Below are 24,711 nucleotides of genomic sequence, written 5' to 3' on the forward strand. Positions count from 1 at the left end.
AACAGGAGATATGTTGACAGCATAGCCGTTGGCGTAGCCATGCGCCAGGAAGCACCAAAAGCCGCCACATGGCAGAGGTACGCCGACGTCCTCCTCGTCGATGCAGCTCTCGATATATGCCGACGGCTAAGTCGTTGGGGTAGCCGCACGCCGGGACAAGTGAGGGACCGCCACATGCCATATTTATGCCAACGACCTCCCCGTTGGCTCAGCTCTGGAGATATGTCGACGTCTATGCCGTCAGCATAGGGGTGCCACGTGGCTGGCTACGGTTAGGTGTCGCCCGTCGAGGGTGCCGTCATCCGCCGTCATGTGGCAAAGGTTGCCGACGGTCTATCTATGTCGACTGCTGTATGGAGGGCGTTGGCGTAGGTACCTATGCCGATGACTTTTCTATGCCGACGAACCTGGCCGGGTACGCCGACGTTCGCGTTCCCGACCGTGCTATGCCGACGGTGGCCGTCGGCATACCCCTACGCTGATGCGGTATGGCCCTACGCTGACGGTCTTCGGCCGTCGGCATATCCCTTCAGTCTGGTAGTGATGATATGTTGCATGTGTTTGGCCGTTTTGGACACCTTCAATATTTTGAACTTTATTGCATCTTTAGGGTATTAAGTTAAATTTCAGGTCTATGAAGTTCTGTAGATTATGCCAAAATATCAAGTGTGTTGCAGTGATAATTTGTTGAATTATAGTACTGCTATGCTAATAAATTGATGGAAATTGCATGCTATGGATCTCAAGCATGCACTTTTGGCATTCAAGAATGGTCAACACATAAGTCTCAGCTTTGTACTACTGACACAATGGAGTACGTATAGTAATATCCCTCAGAAAAGTACTCCTACATACAATCGAATCTACTGTAGGTGCAAAAGAAAATATACAATAGAATCGATTTGCATGCACGTTGGAATTCAGAATGTTTTCAATACTGGAAAAGTCGCTACCTGGAATCACACGTTGCATCAGCAGGTAGCTAGAAGTAGCACCCACTAGGAGGAGGCTAGCTTACCTACTCATGCTGGTATAAGTACAGGGCCTGCTTCCCCAGCATTTTCCTCCTGTCCGGGCGAGAGATAGGATTGTTTTCCCCTGTCCTCACTTCTTCCCAGCCAGCCACGAGCCACCTCCCACAAACCAATGCTAGCTTTGACTGCCCTGATCAGAAGAATCTAGCTAGCGACCAGACCACCACTGCCATCTCTTCCAAATCGACCACTGATCGATAAAAATACACGAGCTCCATCTCCACAATGGCTTCGGCGAACAACTGGCTGGGCTTCTCGCTCTCCGGCCAAGGGAACCACCCACAGCCCCACCAGAATGGCTCACCGGCCGCCGCGGCCATTGACGTCTCCGGTGCAGGCGACTTCTATGGCCTGCAAGCCCAGACGGCGCCGGATGCGCACCTTGGCATGTCTGGCCTCAGGGCCGACGCCAACTACGGCGTCATGGATGCCTTCAACGGAGGCAACCAAGAAACCCAAGGTGACCTGATCCTGATGAGCTACTGTACATGTACTACTTCAGCTTCAGCGTATACCTTTGTCTTGTCTAGCCTCTTATGTTGGATGCCATCATGGGGTTACAGATTGGGCAATGAGGGGTTTGGACTACCACGGCGGCTCCTCCGAGCTGTCGATGCTAGTCGGCTCGAGCGGCGGGAGGATGACGGTGGACGACGGCGAGGCGCCGAAGCTCGAGGACTTCCTCGGCGGCAACTCCTTCTCCGACGTGCAGGACCACGCCGGCAGCTACCTGTTCTCGTCAGGGAGCGCGATGGGCAGCGGAGCCGCTGCTGGTTCGCACGGCGTCCAAGGCCGTGGCGGCAGCACCATAGAACTGTCCATGATCAAGACATGGCTCCGGAACGACAATAACCAGGCGCAGCATGACCAGGAGATGAGCGCCGACGCGAGCGCGACCAGCTATGCGTGCTCCGGCGCGCCAGGGAGCACCGGCAACGGCGTGGGCGTGGCGAACTCGCGTGGGCAGGGCCTAGCGCTCTCGATGAGCATGGGGTCGAACTCGCACCCGCAGATGCCAGTGGTCCCGGCTGCGGTGGGGACGGAGAGCACGTCATCAGAGAACAAGCGGGTGGATTCGCCGAGCGCCGGCACGGCGGACGCCGTCCAGAGGAAATCCATCGACACCTTCGGGCAAAGGACCTCGATCTACAGAGGTGTAACAAGGTTAGCTAGCTTAGATCTTCTTGGCTTCTGCTAGTGACCTAGAGGTGTTCAATTTGCTTCTTTGGCTCCTGCAGATGCCTGATCTTCATTGCCCATTAGTTTCTTTCTTTCTCCCTCTCGATTGCACACTAATCTTTCTTCTTTTCGATGCCATTTTTGAGGGGTCGATCTGTCTGCAACGCATATATACGATTAGAAATAGCTAAGAAAAAAATGGATTTTGAGAACCTGGGGTACACCGTACACTACAGATCGAGTCTAGAACCCACTTTTTAAAACTTGACTATAACTTGTTTATAACTTCTGTAAAATGAGGAACAAAAATCATGATCATTCTAGTATTTTGCGAGCATCATAATGCAAACGAAGAGTTAACTAATTAATAGCAGTATGCTACTTCACTTGTGCTATGCAACTTTCCACTTCACTTAGCCTTTAGGCAACACAATGCTTGTAATATAAGGTGATTCTCACAAAATGCACTAGTGGTACCATAGTTGACTAGGTAGAGGGGGGAAAGGGGGACACATATGCATAGAATTTCCATGATCTGCGTAGGGTTGTTTGGCCAATAGAAATGTCGCTTTGATGCTTCAAAGCTGATTTTACTTTATGTGTAATTTGTTGTTAATTCTACCATCAGGCATAGATGGACAGGGCGGTACGAGGCGCATCTGTGGGACAATAGTTGCAGGAGAGAGGGGCAAACTCGCAAGGGGAAACAAGGTATAATGAGATTGTTCATATATGAGGGGGGTTGTGTTCATGTAGTATGTATATACATATATAGTTCAATCATTAGCTAGATCTTGATTTATTTTTTTGGCAACTTCTATGGGATGTTCTTAAGCATGTGCTAATTAAGCTTCCTTCTTTCTGTTCTGTCAATGCTGACATCTCCTGGGACATGACACTGCAAATACTGATCATGGGAATGCAGTTTATCTGGGTAAGAATTTGTAACTGATCTTTCGTTCAAGTATTTGATGGACAAATGTTCTGATGCTTCCTAGACCTATGTAGCACATTAATGTCTTATCGGTGAACATTTGCGTAGGCGGTTATGACAAAGAAGACAAGGCAGCTAGGGCTTATGATTTGGCAGCTCTAAAATATTGGGGCACAACCACAACAACAAATATCCCAGTAAGGAAAAATCTATAATAGATTGTTCTGTTTCCTTCTGTATGGGCAGCAGCTGATCCTGTTTTCTTCTTTCGCCTATAAAAATTGTGCAGATAAGTACTTACGAGAAGGAGATAGAAGAAATGAAACACATGACTAGGCAGGAGTACATTGCGTATCTTAGGAGGTATGCATTCCAAGTTCTGTTTTACAACATCACATGTACATGTGTTGAAAGATTGCACGGTGGCTAACAATCACATGGATGCATATGCATGATCATTCAACTGCAGGAATAGCAGTGGTTTTTCTCGTGGCGCGTCAAAATACCGCGGTGTAACCAGGTAAAAATGTACTGTTTACATTGCGTAAAAGTTGGTAGCGAAGCGATCTAAATATCTTATGGTTTGACAGGCATCATCAGCAAGGAAGATGGCAAGCAAGGATAGGGAGAGTCGCGGGCAACAAGGATCTCTACCTCGGCACCTTCAGTAAGCCGCATAAACTATCACATCAAAGCGAAATTGCTTTCTCAGCTAGCTGAAGCACTAGTTTAATTACTGTACTGTTATAGTAATCCTACAGTAGTAGTAGATGTGCTGTGCTCTCAAGAACCAAGTCATGAAGCCCTAATTATTTACTGGTAGTACTCCAGCTCACGAAATCTCGTAGGACGCAAGCGTTGCAGTATTTTTATGCGTTCAAATGGCGCTTAAGATAGTGGAGTACGTACACCATTAACTATGTCCGAAATGTTCCTTTCCAAGCTTGTGTCTCGGAGCTGTCTGAGGAAACCGGGGCATGCGGTCAAGAGCCGGTTTGAATATCCCTAGCGCCCTGCTTGAGCTTCGCGCCGTCCCAGCGCGCGTTGCATGCGCCACCGCGCCGTGCGTGCGTGCGTGCGTGCATGCATGCATGCAACGCGCAATGCGCTCCACTGGCTGGTCAGTTATTAGGTAGACACACGCGTTGGTGAGCTAACCCTAATCATGCGCGTGTTGTGCAGCGACCGAGGAGGAGGCCGCGGAGGCGTACGACATCGCCGCCATCAAGTTCCGCGGCCTCAACGCCGTCACCAACTTCGAGATGAGCCGCTACGACGTCAAGAGCATTCTGGAGGGCAGCACGCTGCCGGTCGGCGGAGCGGCCAGGCGCCTCAAGGAGGCGGCCGAGCTCGCCGAGGCCGGCGTGTGGCGGGCGGAGGACGGCAGCATCGTCTCGCACCTGCAGGCCGACGCCATGGCGGGCTACCACCACGGCTGGCCCACGTCCATCGCTTTCGGCAGCCACCAGCAGCAGCAGTCCGCGGCGCAGCTCGCCCTGCACTACCCGTACGGCGTTGGCGGGCAGGCCCGCGGATGGTGTAAGCCGGAGCAGGACGCGGTGATCGAGGCCGCGCACGGCGGGCAGGACCTCCAGGAGCTGCACCTGGGAAGCGGCGGCAGCACCCACAACTTCTTCCAGCCGGCGTCAAGGACAGCGGTCTACGGCAACGGCGGGGGCGGCGCCTGGTACCAAGGCCTCGGCGGCAACGCGTACATGATGCCGGTGGGCACGGTGGTGGACGCCGACCAGGGACACAGCGGCAGCACGGCAACTACGGAGGAGGGGAGGCTCGTGGGCTACGGCGCCGAGGCTGGCGTCGACCCGTACGCGGCCATGAGGCGCGCCTACGAGCTGTCCCAGGGCTCGTCGTCCGTGAGCGTCGCCAAGGTGGCGGACGGCTACTCCAACAACTGGAGCTCGCCGTTCAATGGCATGGGGTGATCGGGCCCCCTATGTGTTACTAATCAACTGCCACACTTGTTGTAACGTACGTTGCGCACGAGTAACCGCAGACCAATTAAGTTCTGTAATTTTAGGATAGTGATCTAGAGCAGTGCATGAGCACGAGCGGTGCCTTCTGAAAGGTAGTAATGGCCAGCGACGGGTGAAGTAGGAGGACTCGTTGTAAATCACCATCGCTGCGCCGTTAGTTTTGGGGATTTCAGAAGGAAGAAATCAAGCTAATCTAGCTATCAAACAAACTTCCATGGCTACTTCATTCAATTGGTCGATCATCTGATCAGTTTGAGCATACACATGAGTATATATATCAGAAATTCACTTAGTATATACATGGACAGAAGTATATATACAGGACAGAAGTACGTGCTACTCCGCTCGATCGACTTGGAGAACGCAGAGGCACATGCACGCGGTTATGGATGACCGGGCTTTGACGCCTTTGACTGCTTGAGGTAGCTAGTGCTTTTCCTGCTCTAGCTAAGGTCCTATGGGAAAGAATGGAACACAAAATAGAACACAGGGAACATGTTCAATCCCACTGAAAGGATAATTCGCTTTAAAGAAACATGCATGCATGGGTGGCATCAAACTAGGGTTTGGTCCAAACTTTGTTGGAACTTTCTTCAACAAGAACTTTGAAAATGAAGGATTCTGGATCTTGGGCGGCGGCCCCGGTAGGCATGGCGACGGCGCCCTTGTCTGGCGATGCTCGCGGGTGGCGGATGGACGGCGTCTTGACCGCGTGGGCGGTGAATTCCCGGTGGATCTCCTCCATGTTGCAGGCTCTCCCCGCTTCACTTGGTGGCTTACGATCCTCATCGTCAGACTCGGTGCGTTCGCCGAAGCTAGTAGAGGTGACATCGAACCGGAGGAAACTCTGGTTGATACGTCCATACCGGCGGTGGCGACGACCAAGGTCGTCCTTGTCCTTCTTGCACGCGTTGTCGAGGTCCCTTCCCTCCACCCCGACCCCATGCCCGGATGAAGACCCAGAATCTCCTTAGATTGAGCGACGACGGTATTGTGTGTGTTATGTCCTTGAAGGCGCCGTCTAGGCGTTCGGTTGCTCGGTTAGGATACATACTGATGTATTATTTTGTAAGGTTTTTATGAATAATTAATAAAATGGCTTCATGCATGTTCAGATGCAGAGCCCGGGGTTTCCTCCTTTTCTAAAAAATAAAAAAGAAGGATTTTTCATAAACCGAGGGCATGTGTTAAAAATGGAGCGTGATAATTGAAAGGAGTGATTGGACCTCATGCATTGAGTGTTTCTCGAGTGGCATCACTATTTCAGTTCAATCTATCACTAATAGTAAAAGGGCAATTAGTCCCGGTTACAAAGGGACTTTAGTGGCGGTTCTCCAACCGGGACTAAACAATTAAAACTAAAGGTCCAAACCTTTAAACCTTTAGTCCCGGTTGGCTTACGAACCGGGACAAAGGTGATCCACGTGGCCGTTGTGGGGCGCCTAGGCAGGAGGATCATTAGTCCCGATTGGTAACACCAATCGGGACCAAAAGGCAGCCACACGTGAGCAGCTCGCAGGCGCTGAGATTTTTTTGAAGGGGGGCGGGGTAGGGGTTTTGGAGGGTTTTTATTAGGGGTTTCATATTGTGTAAGCTAGCTACTACATATAGAGAGTGACATCTCTTTCTCTGTGCTTGGTCAACGGTAGCTACTACATATAGAGAGAACTCGACGCTAGCTAGTAAGCAAATGAAGGAATCATTAATTACACAACATCGTCATGAACATATATAGAAAGAAGTGACATCTCCTTCTCTTTGCTTGGTCGAACAACTCGACGCTACTACATATAGTACAAGATCATGCATATATACAATATATAACATCTCTTGCGATCCCTAACTAGCTAATATCTATCTGTAGCTACCAACATCGATAAGGAAATCCTGATGATATTCCCTTTCTGTGGTATGACATGCTCAACAAAGAATTCCGTCAATTCCTCTTGAATTGCTCGTATGCGATCAGTTGGTAGGAATTCTTCCCGCTTCCGCTTGATCTAATTTAAAGAAGGGGTTCAATATATATATATATATATATATATATATATATATATATATATATATATAGGGAAATACATCCTACCACCCAGGGGTAGTTACCCCACATGTTCCATATACTACCATGCGGTAGTATATATATTAATTTATCATTTTTCTTATATTTATATATTATATATAAGATTTTTCAAAGTGAGTTATATGAAAAAAATTACAAATTAGCCCATAGTTTTTATTATATTTGTGAAATACATATATTTTTGTACGTAAAAAAGAACATACACAAAATATGATACATACTATCAAAAAAATAGTATATATACTACCTAAACATTATTATATACTACATACTACGCGTACATACTCTCCGATTTGATAGATACTACACACAACATACAAAACACAAGTGGTGGTAACTACCACCGGTGGTAGATAAAATTTATATATATATGAATGAAACTCAACACACTTGATGGTAATAAAATAAAAATATGAATATTGTTTATGTACATCAAGTTCTTAAAAAGATCTGCCATTCTCAGAGGTCGTCTGGTGAATCCACTCGCAAACGTAGTATCCACATAAACTATTTCCAGATTCCTGCCTCAAGCAGTACTTTACGAGAATAAAGTTCAATCAAAATAACAATCAAGCATGACAATGGTATTGAAACTAGAATGAATGAGAGATGCGCGGAACTAGCTAGTACTACTTACTTTGGAGAAGGAAAACCGCAGCTCCTTATTTCATTCACCTTTAGCGGTCTTGGTGAACTTTTTCCAAACCCTGCACGGCAAAGAAAATGATTAGTTGATATCAGAAAATAAAAGAAATTTGTCGATATGGTGCGATAATGATTGAACTTACTTCTAGAGCATTTCAGTAATCGGCTGTAGGGTCTTTACGTAGCGAGTCCAAGACAAGTACTAGTTCCTCATCAAACCTAATGATTAGCAGAACAAAGTGAAACCTTCGCACGCATAACTCATCAATTACACTTAGCCTCGAGTAAGTGAAACAGAATGTGCAGAAGACAACTAGTAACACTCACCCGAAGTTGTAAGGAAATAGTATTTTCCTTCTCTCATGTTGTCGAAGTAACGGAGTTAGCAACAATTTATGTGTATCCACGGGAGTCGTACGTATTCTATGTTTGTATGTGCATATACAGTATTTGGGTTAATAAACCCAATGTCATATATTTGTCCTCTTTTGCATTCGAGGATCTTCAATCTGCATAATATAGTAAGAATAATTACATGCAATAATGAAGGAGCTGATCTCGAGACTTAATTAATAAAATAATACTTACAGATAATAGGAACTAACGATCGTTTTGTCGAGGGCGTCTTTGATTGTATAATTGAAAGAATTCATCAAATTCAATGTACAACGACCTGTTTCCATTGTAAAAGTGCTCATCTTTAAATCCCACGTAGATATTGTTGCTCCCATCCTTGCACGCTTTCAAGTACCAATCATGTAGTCTTCGCATCATCGTTGATAGTTCCGTCAACTGCTCAGGTTTGACGAGAGGCTTCTCGTACTCGTATCTAAGGGATACTATTGGGGCAGTTTCGAATTGTATATCATTGCTTATGAAACCATCAAGAGTAAAACCAGGATTATTAGTGACCACTACCCCCGGATCAATATTAGCGACATCGGTAAACACCTTGAGCGGGGGGCACGATTGCTTCTCCTATTGGCTGAGCTGGGGAATTGTTTTCCCACTTCTTGCACCACTTGTACTTAAGCTTCCCAACCGATTCGCTTGATCAAATGTCTTTCCAAGAATTCGCTCATAGTGTGATGGCAGCGGATGCAGTGGTGGTCGCTTAAGGGAATCCAGACTATGCTTCGCTTTTATTGGATCAACTTTCTCCTTTGGAGGTGGACGTTTTGGTGCAAAAGAGTCCTTATTGTAGGCATCCACGATTTCCGCATTTTCCTCCTTAGTCCTATCATATGGGAACTTTGCAAGAGCCTTGAGGCTTGGACCAAATTTGAATTTCTTCCCGCTTCTTGTACTGCTAGCCGTCGGAGCGGCGGTGTCTCTCTTCCACCGTTGCTGACGCGCCGTAGGAGGCGAAGAAGGAGGCGGAGTGCGCTGATGTGCCGAAGGAGGCGGAGTGCGCTCACGCACTGGAGGAGGCGGGGAGGAGTTCACTGATCAGTCTACTGAGGCGTCGAGTTTGGAAGCTTGGTGTACTCCTTTCTCCATAGACATGTACACCTTAAAGAATTTTCCATATGAATCTCCCTTTCACCTGTAGGGTAGTCAAGCTCCAGCTCCTCAAATCCCTCCATTATTTCATCCACCGTCACAATAGCATAGCCATGTGGAATCGGATGGCAATGGAAAGTTCCCTCAGCTCGAGGAGGTAGAACAGAGCCGAGCGTCGCCTTCAAGGTCAGGTTCTGGCATTCCGCCATTAGCACACAATGTTGAGCCTCTGTGATACTATCCATGGGGTAGCAAGGAGCCATGAAATCAGGCTGAACGAGTTCCATGGAAGCCACACTACGTCTTCGCTGAGATGGTGGGGTCGCTTCTGTGGCAGCGTCCAAGCAAGGATCTTCGTGCCACTGAAATGGTTGGCCGGTAGCTCCCTGGCCCTCAAGTTCTTGTAGCTTCGCTAATCTTGCACTGAGCTTCTGCATTTCGGTTGCTTCCTCTTTTTTCTTTCTCTGTCGGCTTCTATAACAATCGATATCGGGAAACCCATGCACCCACGGAACGGAGCCTGATGTGCCTCGTGTTCATCGAGGGTGTTTAGGATTCCCGAGGGCCTTTGTCAGCTTGTCCTTCTCTCTGTCGGGATTGAACATCGCTTCCTGCGCTGCCTTGATTGCCTTCTCAAGCTTGGTAATGGGTATTGCAAGTTGTTCGTTCGTCCAAACACACTTCCCTTATTCTCGGTCCAAAGTTCCCCCAACCCCGAAGAACCAAGACATTGACCGATCTGGCTAGTGTAATATCGCTGGTTCGACCCCTTTAGCAAGTAGGTCTTGCTCAGCTTTATCCTAGAACGATCAAGCTTTGATGTGGCCACCTGACCCCGTGGTATGGTGATACTTCTTCTTTGCAGCATTTCCCTTGTTTGTCTCTGACCTTTTCTTACCCTTGTTAGATTTCTTGTAGGCCACAAATGCGGGCCAGTGATCTCTCATCTTCTCATATTGAACGATGAACTCTGGAGTCTCGTCTTTCTCGATAACCTTTGTGTTCAAATGTTTCCTCCAGTTCTTGAATAGTTCTGCCATCTTCTTAAGAGCAAACGCCTTGACCGTTTGCTCTATAACTGGGTTATTCGGATCCTCCTCTCGTGGTAGGCTGAAATTTGTCATCAGCGAGGTGAAAAGATCATCGTTCACTCATGGACATAAGAAACTTCAGGGTTCGTCTTCTTATTCCATTTGTGGATTGTGATCGGGACGCTGTTCCTAACAACAACTCTTCACTCATGTACAAATGTGTCCTTGGTCCACTTGGGAGCAATCGGTTGGCCATTTTTCGGGACTTCTTTGATTGTGAACCTTTCATCCTAGCGCTTCTTCGGGCCTCGTCTCCTTACGGAAGTTTGGCTTGATCCGGAGGGCTAAAAGAAGGAAGTGTTAATATGTGTACATACCAAAACAATTAATGCATCAAGGCAGTACATGCTTAATTAATATATATATCATGAAAACTAAATCATCATTAAAATACATAAGAACGTCATAATTATACATACAAACCTTGGGACGGTGTTTCATATTATTTGGTCGTATTGATACCTTCAAAAATTAGAGGGTATATACATATCATTTTGCATCATTAGGTGTATACATACCCTTGGTTATATTGTAATACATATGGTCAAAATGTGAGAATCGAGTATTTGTATTTATGTGTATATTTTTATTGGATATAGCACCAACACATGCATATTCATTTGTATATCCACATTGAGGTATGCATATTCATGTGTATATTTATGTGTACATTCACATCGAGGTATGCATATTTCTATGTATATTTTCATTGGATATAACATCAAAACATATTTATTAAAAGGTATGACATTTATGTGTATGTTTTCATTGGGTATAACATGACACATACATATTTTTGTTTAGTATAATACCCACTAACAAGTATCATGGTCTACGTGAGAATGTCAGATACATGTACGCATATACGTACCCATGTATGAATGTTCAGACTATTTTTGTATTCGAAAGAAATAATTGACCATTTAATATATTAGTACATGCAAACAAAACATGGAAAGGCATTATTTTGTTGATTGGATGTCATGCACTAATGAATATGACTTGCCATAACTAACCTAGGTGCTCAGGCACGTAGGTGCCCCAAACAATTATATATATATATATATATATATATATATATATATATATATATATATATATATATAGACACCTCGCCAAACTTTGCAACAATTAATGCTCCCTCCTCTGTTCGGTCACCGGAGCCGTCATCATGATCTCCTTCCTCCGCCATTTTGCCACCGGGGCCGTCATCACCTCCTTCCTCCTTCAATGTTTGATCACCGAAGTCGTCATCCTCTCCTTCCTGAACATTGGTGTCGTTGAGATATGACAAGGGATCACCTCCGTCGCGGATTATATCTCCCAACAACTCTTCTTGTTCCAAGTCTCTGTCCATGGTTTGTGAAAATATTACAACATGGCAATATACAAACATGAGAGATGGATTAGTGGCAAACATGGACTTAATATCACAACAAGGAATCATATGCATATGAGCAATGGATTAGTGGCAAACATCGTATGATCATTTTCTATATATATACATCCATCCATCCATCTATCCATACATACATACACATACATATATACATGGACCAAAAATGCTATGAACAAAAAAATATTCTATGAACAAAAAAATCATTATATGAACAAAAAACAAATATGAACAAAAAAAGCATACATCATCTCTAGAGCTCCGATGAAATTTGGCGAAGAAGAAAACTTGGTCTTATGATGTAGTACATTTTTTTAATGTAACTATTTGCTTGAAAAATATCATTTCATAAAGGAGTACAACATTTTTGTTTTCCTATGATTATGTTCATGATATTTCTTTGCACACAATAAAGGGGTGTTGGCTACAGAGGTGAGACCCAGATGCCTGGGAACATATTCTTTCCCTCTAGAATAGTTTTTTTATTTGAGCTTCATTAGATGCACATATTAATTAGATTACTTTTTAGCTAGATTTTGATTTTGATTTTTCTGTGATGTTTTCTTAGGTATGCTTGCTCTTCCCAAATGCGTTGATGGTTTAGATGAAATGCTAGATTTTGATTTTGATTTTTCTGTGATGGTTTTTGTACATTTGAATTTGACATGCCTCTTATCTTCAAGGCTATCCTATATTATTCTTAGGTTTTTTTGAATTTAATGTGCTCCAAAAGGAAACCAGGAGGGTCCTCGTCCATCTCTCGAGTGCCTTTTTCCACTTGCTTTTCTTATAGCGTTACCATAACATCCATAATGCTGTCTTTAGTTAACAAATTCTATACAATATTTGTAAGTAAGTATGCACTGCATTAGTTAGTGTTGACGCATATATGTGGTCACTGGCATGGACATTTCGTGATTAACACTATTGTTAGGGCATATTTCTCCCTAAGTGATTTTGGTGATTGATGACAATACCCCTACAGACTAATCGTGTGCATTGAGCATTTCAGATAATACATGGCTAGGCACAAGACGATTCGGCGCCCCTTGGTGTATTTCAAGCACGGTGGTTTCTACGGTTCTCTTTGGTGGTTTTGAGTCGTAGGAAAGTTGTACTATTAAGAGGGGGTCCGTGTCGGAAAGGTTTCGGTGGAATCAACACGTACATATTTCCATTTGCACCACCTTTCGCCTGCTATAATGGAGCTCCAACCTTATCTTTCCTGCCTATGCAAAAGGTCCAACGGTAGTAGCGCTCTCGGTGCGGTAGTGATTTTTTACTACCGCTCCAAGGGCGGTAGTACCGCTCTGGGGGTCGGTAGTACCGCTCTCTCGGCGGCAGTAGCTTTTTTACTGCCACTGAGTTAGACTTTTTGCGCATCTTTTCCCCAGCGGTGGTAGGCACGATAGTAATTTTTTACTATCGTGGTTGGTGTGCCTATCAAGCGGTAGTACCGCTCCTCGCCAGCGGTAGTACCGCTAGAGGCAGCGGTAGTACCGCTCCTCGCCAGCGGAAGTACCGTTAGAGGCAGCGGTAGTACCGCTCCTCGCCAGCGGAAGTATCGCTAGAGGCAGCGGTAGTACCGCTCCTCGCCAGCGGAAGTACCGCTAGAGGTAGCGGTAGTACCGCTCCTCGCTAGCGGAAGTACCGCTCTATGAGTGATGTAAGTGGGGGGTAATGGTTGGATTTTCCCTCCCACTATATAAAGGTGTCTTCTTCCTCAAGAACATTACCTCTTACCAGCTGAAGCTCCATTGTTGCTCCAAAGCTCATTCTTGCCCGATCTCTCTCCCTAGCCAATCAAACTTGTTGTTTTTCTACGGATTGGTTGAGAAGGCCGAGATCTACACTTCCACCAAGAGATATTTGATTCCCCCACTAATCCCCTACGAATTTTGTTACTCTTGGGTGTTTGAGCACCCTAGACGGTTGAGGTCACCGTGGAGACACATTCCATTGTGGTGAAGCTCTGCGGTCTCGTTGGGAGCGTCCAAGCTTTGTGTGGAGATAGACCCAACCTTGTTTGTAAAGGTCCGATTGCCGCCTTCAAGGGCACCAATAGTGGAATCATGGCACCTCGCATTGTGTGAGGGCGTAAGGAGAATACGGTGGCACAAGTGGCTTATTGGGGAGTATTGTGCCCCCACATCGCTCCAACGGAGACGTACTTCCTGTCAAAGGGAAGGAACTTTGGTAACACATCCTCGTCTCCACCGGTTCCTCTTGCAGTTATCTCTTACCTTTACATTGTACTTATTATTCTTGTAGTGTATTCCTTGCTTGCACTCATTGTCATGGTTGTTAGCATCATATTGGTTGCTCACCTAGTTGTTCATCTAGAGAACCTTTTGTTGCTACCCCTAACTTGATAAGAAAAGCTTAAAATTGGTAGTTGCCTGTTCACCCCCACCTCTATTCAACCATATCGATCCTTTCAATTGGTATCACAGCAAGGTTTCTTTATTAAGGGTTTCCCCACCCGAAGAGTATGGTTGACGATGGAGAGGGTGCGAGTGGACCACCTGAGGTCGTGACTATGAGTTCGGTCACACGGGACGACTTGAATGAGGCTATGGCCTCCCTCAAGACGTCCATGACGATCGAAGTCAAGACCATGCTTAAAGAGTTGCTTCAGTGGTTGAAATATTCTCCCGAACCGGTGTTGGTGGTTAAACCTACAACAACGGACTCTGAGGCCAATTCCGCCAAGGAAGCGGTTAAAGGTATTCAACCTTCTTCCCCTCTTAACAAGAATGGGACAGTAACCTTTGCCTCAGCTCCTCCTCCCCCAGTCTATGGAGGACCAGTCCCTACACCGTATATTAATAACCTTGGTCCTCCTCCTAAGCTTGTTAAAGGTGAGTTTGCTAATTGGGTGTCTTGCATCAAGTCTCATTTGAATCACAGATCAACAAATTTATGGAGAATCATTAAACAAGGCTTCTACCCACATGACCCAAGCAACCTCACTCCAAGAGAAGAAGCGGACAATCAATATAATCATTCTGCGTTGTTCATTCTTCAGTCTGTGGTTCCTCCTGAAGATCTTCCTCACTTGAGTCCCTTCACTCGTGCCAAGGATTGTTGGGAGCACATCATGGTGTTGTACGAGAGAATCTCAAGTATTCAATGGTCCAACTATGAAGTGGTTCTTGATGAGGCCAATGAGTTTGTGATGAAGGAAGCTGAGGACCCTCGTGATCTCTATCAAAGGGTCACTGTTCTTGCCGTTGATCTCCAAGATCATGGGCGCAAGGATGTGTATGACACTTGGATCAAGCGCAAGTTTCTCAAGGCCATCATCCCATTCAACAAAGCCGTGTCCTCCTTCATTCGTCAAAGGCCAGATTTCCACACCTTGTCCTCTCGCGAAGTGTTGGATGAATGCATTTGCATGAGCATCATGAACAAGACCGTCGATAATGCTCTTGCTCGTGTTTGGTCAAAGGCAGATTCACCCAACCTAGCCTTGAAAGCCAAGGTTGTCTCACATGAAGAAGAGGAAGAAGAAGAGGATGGATGCCCCGAAGACACAAAGTATGCTTATCACGAGCACATGGATCTTGCATCAAGGCAATTCTGGGGCAACATGAGAAAGTCAAGGCCCAACTTCTCCAAGAATAACTCGAGTGGGTCCAAGACCAAGCAGCCTGTGAGGACATGCTATAACTGTGGCAATGTGAGTCACTTCGTGGCAGTTTGTCCTTATGAGAAGAGGGAAGACAACGGAGGCAAGCTCATTCGCAAAGACAAAGCCAAGTCTTTCCCAAACAAGAACAACTTTATCAAGAAGCCCCATCCAAAGGGTCTGGTGGCCCTTGAAGAGTACACCTCCAATGATGACGATGATGATACAAGTTGAGAGGGGATGGCGACGGCTACTGTAGCCATTGACACCTCCTCTCGCAATGTGTCTCTCTTCGGCGCCCCCAACAACAACCGCATCGCCAAGTGCCTTATGTCCAAATGTATCAATCATGTAACACCCAACATTAAGACCAGCATCACTAGTGCTCCTTCATTGTTAGATTGTGTTGATGATAATGATGTAGTGGAGCTTGATGAGCATGATTTTGACAAATTACTGTGTAAAATCAATGGAGAATCCAAGAAGAATTTTGGTTCTCTTTTGGAACAACTCGCTGAGGCTAATGACCTCATTAATTCTCACGAGGAGACTATCTCCGAGATGCAAGGACATAGTCGTGACTATGTCGATGAGATTGTTGAACTATCTATTGCTCTAGAAGAAGAGCGTAGTCTTCGTTTGGCTCTTGAGGAGTCACACAACGTTGATTGTGCTAAATTATAAGAAGAGCTTGATCACGCTATTTTTCTTACCCGTGTGCTTAAGTCTGAAAAGGCTGCACTTGGGGTGGGCCATGACAGACTCAGGGAAGATTTTATACACTTGACAAGGCCCACAAGGTCTTGAAAGGTGTTCATTCCTCTCTGAAGGAGTCTCGTGATCAACTCCAAGTAAATCTTACCAAGGAGATCTCTACTTGTCCTCCTTTCATTCTAATTGATAATGCTTGTGCAACTAACCCTTGTTGTGAGCATGTAAACCTTGTGGAGGAAAATGCTAAGTTGAAGGATCAACTAGAGAAGGGCCTTGTGTCATGCATCCAAGGCGAGAAGAACCTAAACGACCTTTTGAGTAATCAAAAGGAAGTTGTAGGAAAGGAGGGGCTTGGACTTACATCCAAGTCTAAAAGGAAAAGGAAAAACAGGAACAAGCGATCTCTTGCTCTCAAGGACATTTTTATTAAAGAGGGTGAGGGTACTCATAAGGATAACAAGAACAAGGAAGGGCATGGTAATGCCAAGAAGGGAAAAACCATCCCTACTAACACAGCCGACGAATTTAATCCTTCTTATGTTTTATGTGATGCTAGTAATGGGCATGTTTATGCCAGATTTGTTGGTTCTTATTATGAGTACAATGGATGGGCTATTTGGGTTCCTAAGACCCTTGTTTCTAACATCAAAGGACCCATTCAAGAATGGGTACCTAAAACCAAGTCTTGATCTATTGTAGGAGTTTGCTTCCGGTGGGGCGTCATGGTTGCTCGATAGTGGAGCAACAAGCCATATGATCGGGAGCAAGGACTTGGTGGTGGACGTGCATCCTACTCCATCTATGTCCACCCATGTCCAATTTGTTGATGCTTCAACGTCTAAGGTATTGGGATTTGGCAAGGTGATCATCTCTCAAGATTTATCTATAGAGAAGGTCATGCTTGTTGAGTCCCTTGCATACAATTTACTTTCTGTTCGTCAACTTGCAATTATGGGCTTTGCCACATTCTTTAATCTTGATACCATGGCCCTTTTGTGGAGCAAGACTCTTAAAGTAGCCTATGTTGGACATGTTGAAAATAGTCCCTATGTGGTGAACTTTTCACAGCGACCCACTAAGACTGCGACTTGTCTAATGGCTAAAGTTGATGTGGGCTGGCTTTGGCATCGCCGGCTAGCTCATGTCAATATGAGATCTTTGCAAAGTCTCCTCATAGGGGACCATGTTCGTGGACTAACAAATGAGAGTTTTGCCAGAGATCGTGCTTGTAGTGCTTGTATTGAAGGAAAGAACCATGAAACAACTCACCGTCCCACGACTATCATCTACACTAAGAGGCCCTTGGAGCTCCTTCATATGGATCTCTTTAGTCCTCCATCCTTTGATAGTCTTGGGGGTAGAAAGTACTGCTTGGTGATTGTGCATGATTACTCAAGATACACTTGGGTATATTTCTTCAAGAGGAAGAGTGAGACTCAACAGACCGTCATCAACTTTGCTAATGAAGCTCAACGTCAACATGAAGCAAAGATTTTGATGATTAGGAGTGATAATGGCACCGAGTTCAAGAACTACACCTTGGATGAGTTTCTGAGTGATGAGGGGATCAAGCATCAATATTCATCACCATACACCCCTCAACGGAATGGTGTGGCGGAAAGGAAGAACCGGACGTTGATGGACATGGCAAGAACAATGATGGTGGAGTTCAAATCTCCGTACAACTTTTGGGCCGAACCATCAACACAGCATGTCATGCATCCAATCGGCTCTGCCTCCGAAAAGGCTTGAACAAGACTCCATATGAGATCCTTAAAGGAAACAGGCCCAACTTCAAGTACTTCATGGTATTCGGGTGTAAGTGTTTCATTCTCAAGAAAGGTGCTTGTTTAGCTAAATTTGATTCTAGAGCTCAAGAGGGCATATTTGTTGGTTATGCTACAAACTCTCATGCTTACCGTGTCCTCAACAAGTTCACTGGACTCATTGAGGAGACGTGTAATGTGGAGTTTGATGAAAATAATGGCTCCCAAGTGGAGCAAAGTGGTCTTTGTGGTGTAGGTGATGAAATTCCTCCTCAATCCATAAGAAGAATGGGGATTGGTCAAATACTCCCCATTGAGGAACCCCTTGTGGGTGATCGAGAAGCACAATGCTCTACTCAAGTGGAGCCATAACCCTCGCTAGACACACACGCTTCCAAAGAACAAAGTGAAGGCCCCCAACCCGCTGAATAGGATCAAGGACAAGATCAACCACACGAAGATGGTGATGCACCAAATGATGTCCAAGCTCATACTCAAGGTTCCGAGTCTGCTCAAGATCAAGATCAAGTGCAGCCACAAGATCAAGAACAAACAAGTGAGTAAGCTGAAGGCGAAACACAAGATGATTAGGTTGTTGCTCCTCAACTACCTAGCGCGGCACCCAAAAAGGGTCGCGGTGCCAAGGGAGGATCAAAACTCAAGGCAAAACAACATGATCAAGAAAATGCTCCTCAATTAACGAGTGCGGAACTCCTAGAGCGTCGCGCAGCCAAGATAGCATCCAAACTTGGGGTCAAATCACATCTCATGAAGAATGTGCTTGGAAGATTAAAAAGGGGAGTATCCACTCATCAACAAATTCTAAACTATTGTGAGCATCACACGTTTGTTTCATATTGTGAACCTCAACAGGTACATGAAGCGCTCGATGACGAGGATTGTCTTATGGCCATGCATGAAGAACTGAACAACTTCAAGCGCAATAAAGTTTGGGAATTGGTACCAAGACCAAAGGAGGAACATAATGTCATTGGGACAAAATGGATCTTCAAGAACAAGCAAGACGCGAATGTCATTGTGGTTCGAAACAAGGCAAGACTGGTGGCTCAAGCCTACTCCCAAGTCGAGGGCTTCGACTACGGTGAAACCTTTGCCCCTGTTGCTCGTCTAGAAACTATTCACATGCTGCTTGCATTTGCATCTCATCATAATTTCAGATTGCAACAAATGGATGTGAAGAGTGCATTTCTTAATGGTCCCTTGAATGAGTTGGTATATGTCAAACAACCCCCGGAGTTTGAACATCCCAAGCTCCCGAATCATGTATACAAACTCAATAAGGCGCTCTATGGCCTTAAACAAGCCCCACGTGCATGGTATGAGTACCTTACCGAGTTGTTGCAAGATCGTGGGTTTGAAATTGGAAAATTTATCCCACCTTTTTTACTAAAAAAGGTCAAAGGGGATTTGTTCATATGCCAACTATATGTTGATGATATCATTTTTGTATGTCATAACGAATCTTTCAATGAAGACTTTGTTGCACTAATGACCGAGAAGTTTGAGATGTCAATGATGGGTGAGTCGAAGTTCTTCCTCGGATTCGAAATTAAACAAGGTTTAGAAGGAACTTCCATCAAACAAGCCAAGTACACTCAAGACATGCTCAGGAGGTTCGAGATAGAGGACGTCAAGCCGGTCAAGTTTCCCATGCCAACCAAATGCAAGCTTGACAATGACCCCGATGGTAAAGTAGTGGATCAAAAGGTATATCGCTCCATGATTGGATCCCTCCTTTACCTTTGTGCATCTAGACCAGATATCATGTTGATTGTAGGGATTTGTGCACGGTTTCAATCCGCACCAAAGGAAAGCCATTATGCGGCAGTCAAACGAGTCTTTTGATATTTGGCTCATACCCCAAACTTTCGCCTAAGGTTCCCCAAAGGAGCAAGCTTTAATGTAGTGGTCTACTCTGACTCGGTTTGGGCGGGAGACTATGTGGGGAGGAAGTCAACTTCTGGAGGATGTCAATTCCTTGGTCATTTGTTGTTAAGTTGGTCTTCATAGAAGCAAAAATGTGTCTCACTGTCTTCCACCGAGGCTGAGTATATTGCAGCTGCAAGTTGTTGTGCACAATTGCTATGGATGAGGCAAACTTTAAAGGATTACAGTGTCACTTGTGACAAAGTGCCTCTTCTACTGACAATCCAAGTGCTATCAAGATTTCCCTCAATCTGGTGCAACATAGCAAGACCAAGATATTGATATTCGTCATCACTTCATTCATGAGCATATCAAGCGTGGAGATATTGAGGTTCTCTTCATCAACACTCAAGAGCAACTTACATACATTTTCACAAAGCCTCTAGATGAAGCAAGGTTTCGCGAGTTAAGGCGTGAGCTAAATATCATTGATTCAAGTAATGTGGATTGGAACTAGGCACACCGCACCTCATTCATCATTATATCATGCTCTAGGTGTAGGCATGGACATAGGGGGAGTGTTGTTCTCTCAATGAACTTTCCCTCCCCCCCCATTATGCATAAATCGATCAAGTCTTCCACATTAGCCATTTTTGATGGCACTTGTGCTTCAAATATGAGCTTTGGTCATGAACCCAAGGATAATTCTTCGCAGTGTCATAACAATTGTCTCAAACATAGGTGGCTCCGGCCATCGCCCCCTCTTTGCAAGGAGAGTCATGACAATGCCAGTCAGTGTGTCTGTTTTGTTTTTTTCTTTGGTACTTCCTAGTATGTGTCCGAGTTTCTTTCTCTCTGTTTTTGCAAAGGCTGGAACCATTTTTATGTTACAGGCACGGTACTACCGCCCTAGGCACGACAGTAGAATTTTACTGTCGCTGGGGGAGCGGTACTACCGCTTTGCTAGCGGTAGTAAAATTTTACTACCGCTGGCCAAGAAGTACTACTGTGATGACAAGCGGTACTACAGCTCTGCCCGAGCCACGGGGGTATTTAAACAAGAGAGGCATTTTTATTTCTCCCCATCTTCTTTCTCTCCCGTAGATTTCTTCTCTTTCTCTCAAGTTCTTCGCCGGAAGGGCTCTCTGGATCTCCCTCCCCGGCTCTTCTCCTTCCGTTCCGGTTGGAGGGATCATCTCCCTCCTCCTCCGTGTGCCATGGAACCTGGTACCGCCCCTATCCTCTCTCTCTCTTTATTTATTTTTCTTGTATCTAGGGTTAGGGGCTTGGTGCGTAGTCTCCATTGTTTTTTGGCCCGATATGTTCATGCATGGATGGGAGGAGAGTGCTTAAGTGGTACAATTTGTGCTTAGTTGGATGCATCATGTGTAGTTGGGTCTCCGGTAGTACCGGATCTAAAATATTTCTGTCACGTCTGAAACCCGTGCGGTACTACCGCTCCTACTGTGGTGCTACCAGTCTGATTGCGGTACTACCGCTCTGACTGTGGTACTACCGCTGTTAGTGCGGTACTACCGCTGTAAGCACGGTACTACCGTTGTCAGTGCGGTACTACCACTATACCCTATATATGCATGAACTGGTATTATTCTTTTGGGTTTTTCTAGTATGTTCTGTACTTTGCCATGACTTCTTGTATCGTTCTCCTGTGTTTGCATTGTGTGTCATAGGTGGTGGCTCTCGCCGCTCAAACCCGCCACGAGATAAGAGGTTCCGCAATCCTGATGCTCCGGAAGGCTCCAACCCCCCGAAGCGCACTTACAAGAGGACATCAGCCAAGGACAAGGAGGCCAATGTCGACTATGAGACTATGCCGCTAGCTGAATTTGTGGCTCCCAGAAAGCGCAATCCTTATGACAAAGAGAGGACTCATCTCAAGGGTTGCGATTTGTATTGGTCAAAGCAGCAAGCACTGATTTATCGAGATGTTATCCTGAGCAAGAAGAACAACTACATCCAGGTTCAATGGATTGATCTCAACCATCTCAAGAAGGACCTTGCTTATTTTGGTGATGCTCTGAACATGGTACAACAGCTTGAAATCGAGGACCTCATCACCTTTCACCTTGACTTCGATCCAGAGATTGTGGCACAGTTCTTTGTTTCAGTCCATTTCCATTCTGATGACGCTCGCACTATGACCTGGATGACTAATGGAGAGAGGTTGTCTGGTACTTGGGCAGAATTCATGAAGCTTGTGAATATTCGTGACGAGGGCTGGATACACCTGTTGGTTTGCTCTCTCATGCAAAGCCCGATGCTACGCCAAAGGAGAAGTTGCTGCCCTTCCACATTGAGAAGAAGTCCACCACTAGTGAGTCCACGTTTCTGCTCAACACCTTCTTGGATGTCATGCACAGAATTTTCCACAACACACTTTTTCCTCGGGTTGGCAACAAGGATCAAGTGCACTCTTACTTGGTGGACATGCTCATCATATGCGAGAAGGTACGGACTAGTGATACTGGGACACTCGATGTCTCTCATGTGATGTGGACCGAGCTTCATTCGGCATTATTCAGCCATAAGGTCCCCATCTATGGGCCTTACCTGTTCTACTTCATCAAGGAGAAGTGTTCACAGGCCTTCCCTGGTGTGGTCTTCCATGCTCCTGGCTGGATCTGCCATGAGCCCATCAAGCTGCGCTAGAAGAACAAGTGGGCCAACACCTCCACTACACGTGTTGCTGAACACATGGAGGTTGAGGATGATGAGACTAATGTTGATGCTGCGGCTGAGGATGTGAGTAGCCCAGAGACTCATGGACGTTCTTCTGCTGAGCCATCTTCGGCCAAGAAGCTGAAGGACAGGATGAAGACCTTATTCTGCATGCATGCAAGGGGGTAGTACATGACTCATGCGGCTCAGAAGGAGAGCCGTTGGCGGGACAAGCTTATCATGAGGAAGCTCGACGTGCACTTCTCCAGTGGATCTGAGGAGGTCATCACTCCAGAAGATGATTGGCTGAAGGAGAGGGACCTACAGTGGGCCGAGTCTGATCAGGAGTCGGCTGAGGAGGAGACTGATGAGGAGGCTGAGGAGGAGACTGATGAGGAGGCTGATGAGGAGTCCGATGGCTGAGCTACCACCTGTGTCGTAGGTCTCCTCTCTACCTTTTTGGTGTCCTGAAGCCAAAGGGGGAGAGATTGTAGGATCTGCTTTCGTTATTTTCCTTGTCTCTCTCTTTGCTGAACTTGGATGGTTTTATTATGTTGGATGGTTTTATTATGTGTGTGAGACCCGATTTCGTTTCTATTCATATGGTGTGAGACATATGATATCCCCTCTATTATCTTTATTGTCTCTCTATATGTTAGCATGTGAGTCTATTTCTCTTGTGTCCTTATCTTTATGCTCACACGCTATGCCTTGCTTCCATACTTAGTGTTTTATCACATTGTTGCAAGGAGTGTCTTGTCTATGACTTCTAGGGGGTGTTTTTTCTTGGTTGTGTGCTTTGCTATCCATAGCACTACTCTAAACATGCACACATCCAGGGGAGCCAGTCTCTAGTTTATAGACTTTGGGTTTGCATATGTTTATATTATATCTTCTTTCTGCAAATCATGTATTGTCATCAATTCACCAAAAACGGGGGAGATTGTTAGGGCATATTTCTCCCTAAGTGATTTTGGTAATTGATGACAGTACCCCTACGGACTAATCGTGTGCATTGAGCATTTCATATAATACATGGCTAGGCACAAGACGATTTGGCGCCCCTTGGTCTATTTCAAGCACGGTGTTTTCTATGATTCTCTTTGGTGGTTTTGAATCATAGGAAAGCCGTACTATTAAGAGGGGGTCCGCGTCGGAAAGGTTTGGGTGGAATCAACACGTACACATTTCCATTTGCACCACCTTTCCCCTGCTACAATGGAGCTCCAACCTTATCTTTCCTGCCTGTACAAAAGGTCCAGCGGTAGTACCGCTCCTGGCAGCGGTACTACCGCTCTTAGCGCAATAGTAATTTTTTACTACCGCTCCAAGGGTGGTAGTACCGCTCTAGGGAGGTAGTACCTCTCTTTGGGCGGCAGTAGCTTTTTTACTCCCGCTCTGTTGGACTTTTTGTGCATCTTTTCCCCAGCAGTGGTAGGCATGGTAGTAATTTTTTACTACCGTGGTTTGTGTGCCTACCAAGCGGTAGTACCGCTCCTCGCCGGCGGTAGTGCCTCTAGAGGCGGCGGTAGTACCGTTCCTCGCCAGCGGTAGTGCCGCTAGAGGCAGCGGTAGTACCGCTCCTCGCGAGTGGTAGTACCGCTCTGCGAGTGCTGTAACTGGGGGGTAACGGTTGGAATTGTCCCCCTACTATATAAAGGTGTCTTCTTCCTCAAGAACGTTACCTCTTACCAGCTGAAGCTCAATTGTTGCTCCAAATCTCATTCTTGCTCGATCTCTCTCCCTAGCCAATCAAACTTGTTGTTTTTCTAGGGATTGGTTGAGATGGCCCAGATCTACACTTCCACCAAGAGATATTTGATTCCCCAACTAATCCCGTGCGAATCTTGTTACTCTTGGGTGTTTCAGAACCCAAGATGGTAGAGGTGTTGGGGATCGTAGTAATTTCAAAAAAATTCCTACGCCATACAATGATCTATCTATGGAGAAACCAGCAACGAGATTGGTTGTGGAGCATCCTCATACCTTTGAAGATCGCTAAGCGGAAGCGTTACTATGAACGCGGTTGATGGAGTCTTACTCGCAGCAATTCAGATCACGGTGGATTCTGATCTATGTGCCGAACTACGGCACCTCCGCGTTCAACACACGTGCAGCCCGGTGACGTCTCCAACACATTGAACCAACAAGGAAGAAGGAGAGGTTGAGGGAGAGAGC

The 24,711-nt window shown here is 45.8% G+C and overlaps 1 protein-coding gene across 1 annotated transcript; it reads left to right on the top strand.

Moving 5' to 3' along the window:
• The first annotated feature begins 1,068 nt into the window (after window positions 1-1,068).
• On the top strand, window positions 1,069-5,372 carry LOC123430489 (AP2-like ethylene-responsive transcription factor BBM2). The gene is made up of 9 exons (XM_045114356.1): window positions 1,069-1,494; window positions 1,598-2,198; window positions 2,842-2,924; window positions 3,139-3,147; window positions 3,256-3,344; window positions 3,437-3,510; window positions 3,617-3,667; window positions 3,738-3,814; window positions 4,330-5,372. The coding sequence occupies exons 1-9, from the start codon at window positions 1,260-1,262 to the stop codon at window positions 5,088-5,090; spliced, it is 1,980 nt and encodes a 659-aa protein (XP_044970291.1). The 5' UTR covers window positions 1,069-1,259; the 3' UTR covers window positions 5,091-5,372.
• The last annotated feature ends 19,339 nt before the right edge of the window (window positions 5,373-24,711 follow it).

This window comes from Hordeum vulgare, chromosome 2H, assembly GCF_904849725.1.
Source record: "Hordeum vulgare subsp. vulgare chromosome 2H, MorexV3_pseudomolecules_assembly, whole genome shotgun sequence".
In the NCBI taxonomy this organism is placed as follows: domain Eukaryota; kingdom Viridiplantae; phylum Streptophyta; class Magnoliopsida; order Poales; family Poaceae; genus Hordeum; species Hordeum vulgare.